The 11499-nt window shown below is 37.9% G+C and overlaps 1 protein-coding gene across 1 annotated transcript in view; it reads left to right on the plus strand.

Annotated features, from left to right (window-relative positions):
• Positions 1–10981, plus strand: part of LOC107994407 (sodium/calcium exchanger 3) — a 93072-nt gene extending 82091 nt beyond the window's left edge. The window contains exon 8 of the mRNA XM_062074862.1: positions 333–10981. Within this exon, the coding sequence (XP_061930846.1) occupies positions 333–463 (131 nt within the window). The 3' untranslated portion in view covers positions 464–10981. The remainder of the gene's footprint in view (positions 1–332) is intronic.
• Positions 10982–11499: the final 518 nt, after the last annotated feature.

The raw sequence follows: 11499 nt of genomic DNA on the forward strand, positions 1-11499 counted from the left end.
CTCCCAATATGGAAACGTTGAAAATTCAGACGTTCGTGTTGGCAACGATTCTCATTCAGAAACTTAAAAGCGTAAATATAGCATCGGGCGTCCATGCAAATAGCGCGGAATAAAATTTTGTCTTCGCGCGGTGAGACTCGTCTTCGAGACCTACATATACTGTGTATATACACACACACATATATATATATATATATATATATATATATATATACACTATTGCGATACGAATTTTGCACCTTCGAAGAAAGAGAGAGAGAGAAGGTGCAATTGCGAATAAGGTTGCTGAATAAGGAACTCTTTTATCTGATTCATCCTTTTTCTTTTTCCAGGACAAAAAGGAAGTGGAATCGAAGGGGTGCGATTTCGCTGGCGAACGAACACTCTGTGCCGGAAAACTACTGGTGGTAGCTTTCGCCCTCCCGCATCCGGGATTGATTTAACAACGAACGTGATCGCGTGACGTTATTGAATGCGTGCATGTGCGTAGAGGTACCTGAGGGAGTGAGAATGAGAGGAAGAAAGAAAGAGAGAGAGAGAGAAAGAACGAGAGCGTGAGAACGTATAACTGAGAACGAGCGAAGAAGAAGTTAAATCGGAGGGAAGAAAAAAAGGAGAAAGAGGAGAAGAGCGAACAAAGGAGAAGCTTTGTACGTGTGCGAGGAAGTAAAGTGAGTTTGCCTTAAAATATAATTTAACGGATAGATCGCGTAACGAATGGTTATATAGGTGAAAAAAAGAAAAGAAAAAAAAAAAGAAACGTGTTCTAATCTCCCGTGGGCCCGTGAATCATTCGTTATTCACGGTTGTTATTCAAATATATTGATGAGAAATACAGAAGGATATATTATATATATATACACACACACACACACGGACACACGTATGTATAAAATAGCGTATTTATTTAATCGTTCGATGAACAGGACACACACACACACACACATATACACGTACATTCATACATACACACAGGTTTCTATGGTATTTTAGTAGCGGATTGTATTGCCATTCCTCTTTCGCCAGAGAACGATGTCGCTAATTTTATATAAACGTATATTATCATACGATACTACTTTTAAAAGAGAGAGAAAAAAAAAAAATAACACGATCCTCGATGCTTTCGCGATCCTACGACAAGTTTTCGAGCGTTTCGTACGCATTGTGTTATACATATATATATATTATATCAAAAGAGGTCGTAGATTTCCATCGCAAAAATTCCAAATCGCGATCTTACGAAGGAATATTTACTTATTAGGGAATAAATAAGACGAGGATACATACATATATAGCCGCGATAAGAGCAAGGCAGTGTATAATGGAAGCGCGAAATCGAATATTTATCCCTCGCGAAGGGAAGGGAAATTTTCGAAAGAAGATAAAGCGTTCGTTTATTTAGAAATTGCGAAATATGAATTTAATTATCGAATCGAATTTTTTCGTTTATTTTATTCAGTTTCCGTTTATCTTGTTATTCCAATAAATCTTAAGAAGCAAAAAAAAATGTTAACGCGCGATCTCGATAATAATAAGCCTTGCTCGCCGCGATAATTGCTTAGATCGTTAACTCACTAACACGATGAAACATGTTTGCTATTTATTAAGAGTAATTAGATAGTGCGACGAAAGAAATAAGTAAATAAATAAATATATTTCAATGCGGCTAAAGTGGCGGCCTTCGTTCGAATGTTGAAAATTTTCGTTGGTATTCACTGCCTTTGATCGAGGGTCGCTTAAACCGTGATCAAGAGTTTTCAAAAACAGTTTTGAACGGACATTTGGTAGGGAAACGTAGGTAGAATACGCACGATAACATGCATCAGGTATATAAAAAGAAAAAAAAAATGCAATTCGGGGCTGATAAAAGTTATAGAAGCCTCTCTGTATAACGAATAATAGATATTATATAGCACGCGTTGGGAAAAAAAAACAGCTTTTCCGAACTAGCCGGAAGCCTCGTTTTTAAAAAAAGAAAAAGAAAAAAAAAAAAGAAAGAACCGTGATCAAAGTTCACCAGAAACATTTATATATATATATATATATCTCTATAGATAATACTCGGAAGAATCACAGTGACTTAATAACGTTCTCAGTGAGAACATAATGTTCGATTAATTTTAGAGAAATCGTTGTAGATACGGCCCCGACCGGCTGTATCGTGGTTCGTGTTCTTAAAAAAAAAAGAAAAAAGAAAAAAAAAAGGAAAGGATGACGTCTTCAAAAAGCTTTAGCCGAACATACAGATTTAATCGACACACTGCAAAGGTTGTACACCGATTCGAATATTACTTTTCATCTTTTTCACAGAGGGATGATTAAAGAAAAACCTCGGTTTTGCCTCGGTAGATAAAGATCGACGGTGTCCGGTAATCCGACATTCGCCGTTCTCGTAGTCGATTTAAATATAGAAGCAGAAGTCTCGTCGCGACTAATCCCCGTGGAACGATATCCCCAAAAGATATCCCCGTTTACGATCGTTAAAGTTAACAGACGTGGTTGATGAACGATTCATGCTCCGAGCCTTGCATCGAGTGAACCTTCTCTTCGTGAAATCGCGTGTAATTAAAGAGGGGGGTGGGGTAGGGGGAAGATAAAAGGTCAGAGACGCTCGAACCAACGTTGGTCGGCCCCGTATACCGTTACTTCCGAGTGCTTGTATCCGAGAAAAATCTCTGCCCCTCCCCTCTAACTGTTTCGAGATTGCTTACAAGCTTCCCTTTTCATCCGACGACATAATAGAAGTTGCGACCGATACGGGGAGAAAATTTCAGGATACGACGCTTACTGTAAGGATAGGATTTCATGGGAAGTGAATCAATCGGAGCGATGTCGTTTACAGGCAGAGAGACGTGAAGGAAAACGTAACGAATCGTAAAAAGCGAGCCATCTTCGTGGATAGCCAAACGGAACCCGCGTCACGGAAGTCCTGAATGGACGGTTATCAATCCGCGAAACCGTTCCTCCTTTCCTTTTTTGGGGAAAAAAATCGACAATCGAAATAGGGGAAATTTGTGCGTGAGAGAAAAACTTACTGAACTTACGACTTCTTTTTCTTTGCTTTGTGATATTCGAGGAAAAAATCATTTCCAAGAGAATCGAAACGATTTTCCATAAACGATGTGCGGATTCGTTCCAAGATCGTTTCAAGATTGCTTGAAGAGACAGAAGAAATTTTTGAAATTCGTTCGAATATTTTTTTCCAGATTACAAGATTCTTTGAAAATTTCGTTGAAAATCTCTTTAGGAATGCATCGATATAATAATATTCAACGCACATCGTTGTATATATAATCCAGTGGTACAGTTTCTATAAAAAGTATTGTATCTACTCAGATTACAAGAGATCAATCGATTAATACAAACGCACATAAGACGATTAGAATTTTCAATAAGAAAAAAATAATAATAAAAAAATTTTAACGAGATTCTCGTTAAAAATTGAAATTGCGAGAAATAAAAAAAAAAACTTGGTATGCATAATTATCCGCATTGGTTAGTTGGAAAACAATCGTGGGTCAATACTGACGAAGCAGATTACGATGCTTTCGTTCGCGATTGTTAATTGAACGAATCACTACCTCGTCCTAATTTGCTTTTAACCATCCATTTCGAGGATCTCTGAACGCGCCTCCGTGAAAAGTAGATCAAAAATAAATCAAAAGCAGATGATGCGAATGCTCCGTCGAATCTCTTCCTTTTCGTCTGCCTGCAAACGATAGTGGCCAGAGGTTAAAATACACGCGATCTCTCCTAGTCATTTACGTGAGACACCATCGAGGAACGTCCACACGTGTGTAGCACCGCGTGTATACCCATTTACGCATCCCAGTCACGACCAGGTTTCGCGTTTTATTTCACTCCATTACCAAAAGCTCCGGGGGATCGATATTAAAAGCGTGAAGAAAATTTAAAAAAAAAAAAAAAAGAAGCAAGAAGAAAAAAAAGAAGAAGAAAGGGGCGGTGAGAGTTTCGCGTAAACGATGACACAATCGTGATGTCAGCCAAAGATGACGAAAGATATAAATACATATATGTATACATGTATTTAAAAAAAAAAAAAGGGAAAAAGAAGTATATAGTGTACAAGCGTCATAGATATTTTAATAAGAGATACCGTTCAAAGAGATTTAATATACTAATATATATACATGTATAAATAATATACATACAGTAGGACGATATATAGACGACACTCAATAGCAAAGCGTTGAAGTGATAAACCGTAAACGGGATCCGAAACGTTACCAATTTCTCGAGATTTTTCTATCGCTGGACGGGACGATCGTCGCGATGACAGAGAGAGAAAGGAGAAAAAAAGGGAAAAAAAATAATAATCAAAGTTTTTCGTCGATTTTTGTTGAAAACGAGGTGCTTCGTCGCGACCTTCGTGCGTTCCACCGTCTCGAAACGATGCATGCACGCGAAAAATACATTCTGCTACTGAGTACCTGAGATTCATCCCTTCGATTTGCTTTCAACGAGCAACGAAAAATCAACGTCCGTTGCTTATAACCATCACTCTGTAACGTGTTCAACCGCTTTCACTCGTACGTGTACTACTCCATCGATGGAAATATGGAATCGTATTCTTATCTCTTCTTCTTTCAACCGATCCTTTCGAGTTGAGAACCCGCGTCTATCGCTGAGATCGGATCGCGTCGGGTCTCTCGCGATTGTTGCACCCAATTCTCGTAACTCTTTCGCGATCAAATTTACGCGATACACGAATTCCGAATTTCACTCGCGAGCACGTTCCAAGATCGATACGGTGTTTTACAACAGTTACAAAGTTGCAACGGAATTACCGTAGAGAAATGGTAATAGCCGATTGATCAGGCTACAGTCAAAAAAGTATCGAAGCGCATGTATCTCGACGATCGGAACGTCCAGCAGAATTATCGGCGAGAATTTATGGAAACGGACGATCTCTCTTCTTCGTGCATTTATTCCAATTACTCTTTCACCCAGCCTCTCGCGCAAGGTCCTTTCAATCCTGCTAAACGGACCTGCTACGAAACGAGTTCGATCGAGTTCGATGTTTATGCCACGAATGAATTCGCTCGTTTTATTCGCGGACCGTCGTTTTTTAAACTATTCTCTTTTTGTTTTTCTTCTCTTTTTCTTTCTTTCTTTTTTTCCTTTGCTTTGTTTGTATCATCGTTAACCAAACGTCCGTTACTTTACGAATGAACGAGTGTTTCGTTGATTCTGATCGAAAAAATTTCGTTACCGAATTTTCAATTTTTTTTTTTTTTTTATCTTTTCTCGCTTCGTTTCGATATTTGAGAAAGATCATCGTGAACGACAGCTCGCGGATAAATATTTCTCACTCGTTTTAGGATTAAGACGATGCGGATTAAAGGGAATGTTCGAAGTGCCAATTTAATTTCGTGTTCTTTATTCTACCAACACGAACAACATCGACACGACTAACTAATTTTCGGAATTGAAATTGAAACCGTGATATAAACTATCCGGAAAAAATTGATTAAATGGGGAGGCGAAGTTAATGAATAAGTTAAACGAACATGTCAGAATCTCGAAAATAACGAAAAAAAATAATAATTGCAATTCTCCCTCGCGGCACTCGACTCCGTTTAATCGGTCTGTGCATTTGTTGTTAAAACGCATAGCTATATATTTAGAATCGAACGAGAGCGAGCGAAGAAACGCTCGCCGTTTAATGGACATTATGTTTGCTCGAATCTAAAACCGTCGTTCCACGTGGCCAGTCCCAATTCCTATCGACGTAGCGAATCTAATACCGTAGAATTCCAAGAAATCGTGAGAAATTCGCGAAAATTTTTCCTTGAAAGTTTTCACGTACCATCGACCGGTATTGACAAATATATTTCACAAGGAATGAAAAGTATTACCGATCGAGCAAAAATCTATCTATATCTCGTCGAAAGTAACGTCTGTTTCGACGTCGATCTCTTTCCCTCTTACTTTGTCGTAAAGTATCTGTGCCAGAAATGCACGGTACGTAAAACCGTGCACGAATTAGATAAATTTTAACAGAGATGTATCGCAAAGTGTGTTCGCGTAGGTTGATTAATATCGAGTATCTTTGTTGAGGCCAATGTGTGCATTTATACGTTTTGTATTCTCTATACGATCTCGCGCGATCAAAGATGATTAGTTGAATAGAGGTTAGGAAGAAATGTTTTAGTTTAGAATTGGCTCTTATAGATTATCGTATGTATCAGTATCGGTAGGGTTTAGTTGTTATTGGAAACAAAGGAACCAAAATGATAAATGCAGATTCTTGAAACATATTACAAGACTTTCGTGAAAAGACTTGATCGAGTTCTCGACCAATTTTCATTCTTCGACTTGTTGTAACTTTGAGTCATATCTAAAACGTTGGTAGATTCCGTTCTCGCGACAATGAATTATCCATCGTTCGGTATTTTATATATTTAAGAAAAATTTTCTTCTTTTCTTAACGACAATCATATAAGGATTAACGTTAGAGTTTATTACTACAATAGGCTGATTTAACCTCGATAGCTACCACTGATTAACTTATTACGTACTATACTTTCATACTTGTAACATCCTCGCTTGTTGTGATTTTGAAAAAAAAAAAAATGAGAAACATATTATCTAGTCAATCATCTAATTAGCATTTGTACCTGTGAACAAGAGTAAACTAAGTTCGATTTAAGTATATTGAAATCGCACGGACAAAGTGGTAGCCAGTTCGTTTCTGGTTATAATTCGATTCTTGTGCAAATTATCGCTTTGAAACAAGGTATCTGCATTACCTAGTAAATTAAAAAAGAATAATTAAACTTCAAGGTCATACGCACAGCCAGGACCAGTACGTAATTTCAAACTTGAGGAAAAATATTTTAAAAATCTCTTTTCTCTATAGTTTATTCGGTATACGTTAGTTTCGACTTTCGTCAATTGATTAGTCAACCGTATACGCGAAACGACCAATGTATTAGAGAGAATTTTTCGATTTGGACCAAAATCGGAACGAACATTAGGAAAATCATTTCTCTGCGCGTGAAAAATGTTATGAAAACATTATTAGCCATAAAGTGAACGAGAAATTCTCACGCGCTACTTTCGATTCCTGCAACTTATCGAATCGCTCGTATTTTCTTTCCTAAACTTTCGTTTTCGTTCGCGAGAAATATAATAAAGAAATACACGAAAAATTTGAAATCACCAATCGCGTTCCAAGAATTGACGAATTTAAATAAAAGTTAGGTTAGAATTTTATAACCTCAAAAGATTCTTTCTCGTGAAACATCTATAATATCTGTAGTATTAGATTTTAATTAATAATAAGATTAGCGAAGGATTCGATATAATTACTACTGAGAAAAAGTGATTTCAAATTTTTTAATCAATAGTAGTACGTAAACCGGGGCTGGCCATGAACATTCTATGAAATACTAAACATATTACTAAATTTACTAAACTTATCCAGATTTCTATTCAAACTTTACTCTCACTCAAAAAAATCCTATTATACTTATACACTTATCTCTCTTTCTCCAATACTATATACACTAAGTATGAAAAGAAAAATAAAAAAAATGTACTCCTATCTATACCTATTATACACCATCTCCAACTCTTTGATCTATTGTTCTATCTTTGTCTTTACACACCGTCTTTACTCGTCACTTGCACGATATACGTAGAGAAGGAAGAAAGAAACATAAAAAAAAAAAGATTAAAATTATTATTATTATTACACGTAGGACCATTTCGGCTCGCTAGAAGAATTTATTCTGTCGCGAGAGATTCGAAATCGCGTTATCGAACGGCCCGACTTTCGTTCCGCAACAACAAAGAGAAGATCGGAAAGAGAAAAGAAAAGAGAGGCGAGAAAGAAAGGAATAGATAAAGGATTCGACACGACGAAACAAACAACATCGATACGAGAGACTTGAAGAGAGCCAAGTGACTCGGATATCTCGCAACATGGTCTCTATTCGCGACGGTGATATAAATAAGAAAATAGTTGCAGGTAGCAGGATGGTCGGGCCGTGGATGTTCCTTAGAAACATTTCGAGAACTAAAGTTACACCGTAAGATAGGGAAAACTTTGTAAAGTAGATAGCGGAAAGAAGAGACACAAGTGGGGAACGCGGTGAGAGAGGGGGGTGGTCTTTCGAGGGCGCCACTCGAGCTAATGGAAGAAGAAAACAAAATGGATGAAACGGAAGGAGGGATTCGCATTGGATGCGAGTTTTGTATATCGTATAAAACGTAATATATATACACACGCATACACACACACACACAGAGAGTACTGCTCGCCAGTAGAGATTATTAAACGATATGTATATATGTATTGTTGCGTTATTGCCTAACAGTTAAAAAAGAAACGTAACAGGTGCGTTACGAGACGATCGAGAGAGTTATTATACAAGTTAAAAGGGGAAAAAAAAAAAACTTTCTTCTTCCTTGCCGTCAGGAGCATCTGTCCGATGATTAGGATGAGAGTATTATGCACCATATTAAATGGTAATGTTGTAAATAAGTACGATGAAAAGTTGCTGATTTTATGAGATTCACAAGTGTCATCGATGCGAGATCATTAGGACAATCGATCGCTCGACAACCGGACGGATCTCGTCGCGGTTATCTTTTCGAGTTTTAGTTCCTGTCCGACCGTCGTCGATATATTTACAAGCACCGGTTAGTTAGTTAGGGTATATTAGAACACTGTAAAGATATCAATAATATAATTTCTAGCGATCATCGAGCGGAAACGTTGGTCCGATGGTCGCATCAATGACACCGAAAAATTCGTTGTTTCGTTGACCGTTTCCTCGCAGGTCGCTAAGAGGCCTCGAATAATTCTCGCTGTTCGATCGATTGTTAATCGTAAGATCCACACGGTGGACGAGACACGCGTCCCTTTTAGCACGTAAGGATACCGAAGATAGAAGTTAAGCCCGTAGCGAAGATGAAGAACAAAAAAAAGAAAAAAAAGAAAGAAGAATCGACAAGTTGAATGTAACGCGTAAAAAAAAAAAAAAATTGAAAAAAAAGAAAAAAATGAGTTTACATAGCGAACACTGCAGAAACGAGGAAACATTCTTCATTTCAGTGCCCTGTGAAACACTTCACACGGATTTTCTACTCGTCTTTTCACTCTTCTATCCATCCACTATCTTCGTCGACTTTTTTTATTCCGTTTTTGTTTTTTTTTTTTTAATCTCTCTCGTTCCTTCAACCGAGAAAACACGATCGATCGACGTCACCACGTCGCTTCGAATTGTCACATTCCAATCTGTATTTATACGAATTGATCGATCACTCTTACCCCTTCTTCCTTATTTTCTTTTTCTCCCTCTCTTAATTATTTCATTTCTTTCGATATCATATACCGATTCCGAAAGAACGATCCTTTTGCCCACGAACTTCCGTTTTTTTTTTTTTTCTTTTTTTTTTTTAATCTCTCGACCTTTGCGCCGATACAACGAAATGTGATTACGTTTACGTTGCGCCCGCAAAAACGTTCGCAAAGCATGATCGTGTATCGCTTGAATCAAGAAACTGTTTAACCAATCTAAAGGCAGCCTCGCCTGGCGGGAAGGTCGAGACTTATCGCGTAATCGCATTGCCGCCGATCGCGCATACCTCTGCCGAAGAGCAATTAACCCACGCCGAGATAACGCGAGTTAGGAGATAATGTGGAAAAGTATTGCGATCAGCGTGCCGATCAATGCCGTTTCTCTTCCTCGATAAGAAATTAATAATTGGACGTTATTCGATCGAATTTTTTGAACGAAACTACGAAATCCTCGTGATTATTATTTTACGAACATAATACGTGATTGTATTTATCGATCTTCTAGTTAGATTTCTTACATATACCGTAGAACGATATCGATTCCGTTTATCTTTTAGATCTGTCCGAGTCATTGTGCAATTTTCCATGCGAAACGCGTTAGTAAAATCGTTTGCGAACAAAGGGTTGATAAAGATGCAAAACGGTTTATCGAAGAGAAATTCCGCGTTTTATCTCGTGCGAGGGCACGACATTAGATCCGTTGGAGAGATATAAGCATGGAAGAAACGTGGCGCTTTACCGTTTATGCGAAAGTATCGATCTTTCGGCTCGATTCTTCTAACTATTATCGAGGAGCGATAATGCTTTATCTTCCGTCTTCTATGTATAACTCCTGTGCAGAAGAGCAAAAGGGAAAAGAAAAAGGGAGAAAGAAAGAAAGAAAGAAAGAAAAAAGGGCCGGGAGGACCGGGTTCCTTCTAAAAATATCGTTGTAAGACGTTAAGCCGTTTTATGCCTACGCTCATTATTATTGGCATTATTATTATTATACTGTCGATCCGACTTTCGTCGTTTGCATCCGTTGCTCTCGAACGAAAAATTCAAATTCGAGAACAATGGGCGTGCAAACGACGAAGGGGCGGATAAACGTGTTAATTGTTGACGTACGATCTCGTTGAGAACCCCTGAGGGAAAAAAAGAGGAAAAAGAAAACTTTAAAAAGAAACGGAGCCCGTTGCGAGAACGAGAAGAGAGTCAGAATGCGAGCGAGAGAAAGAGTGAGAGAGAGAAAGAGAGGGAGAGAAAGAGAGAGAGAGAAAGGGAAAAAAGATGGTAACCGCTTGCCTTCGATGCAACGAAAGAAATATAAATTCCTTTTTAAAGCTCGACAAAAATTAAGAGCCTATTCGAGATTGCAAGTAGGATATTAAAGAAAAAAATATGCAAAGTTAATAAAAAGATATTTTAGAAAAGACGAACTTGTTCTATTATATTATATATGTATATATACATATATATATATATACACACGAGGAAAGATACTATATATCTTATTTATTTGTCCCGTTGTATAATAAGAATTAACAATCGTTGCTTGATCGCAAGCGGATCACGCGTGCCGAAACAAACAAACATTACGCGATCGACTAAGAATCAATTAATTGTAATTGAGTCGAAAGTGCAAAATATACAGACATTAAATGTTATTTACATCGGTGGTCGCTTGATTTCTCTTCGAGAAAATTCGACCGCTCTCTTTCCTTCTCCTTAACCCAATCTTTTCCCTCGATAAGATCGAATGATCCACGTTTTTTAGATTCTTTAGATTCGCGAAATATAATCGTGAAAACGTTTCTATCGAACCAAAGTTTCCTCCCTCTATCGAGAACCTATCCCTAGCGAGCATTGGATGGATTCGTTGAATCATTAACCGCCACCTTGAACTTTAATGGCGTTCACGAGCCTCGCTAAGTGACCCGTTTTCAACGAACGACACGTGGCTTAATACTGTTTAATAATTTTCATCCGTGATCACCGTGAAACTTTAATGGGTCGTAATAGTTGGTAAACTCCAGGACCTTTCATCACCATTTATCACTCTCGCTAACTCTGCCTCGTCTTTGCTCCTTGCGAAGACGTTGCATCGCCCATCCTCCCCTTTTTCCCCTCCTTTCTGTTCCGCGTAAGAGAGAAAATGACGAAAAAGAGGTAATTACCCGTTTAAAGCG

Source organism: Apis cerana, linkage group LG5, assembly GCF_029169275.1.
Source record: "Apis cerana isolate GH-2021 linkage group LG5, AcerK_1.0, whole genome shotgun sequence".
NCBI classification, from domain to species: domain Eukaryota; kingdom Metazoa; phylum Arthropoda; class Insecta; order Hymenoptera; family Apidae; genus Apis; species Apis cerana.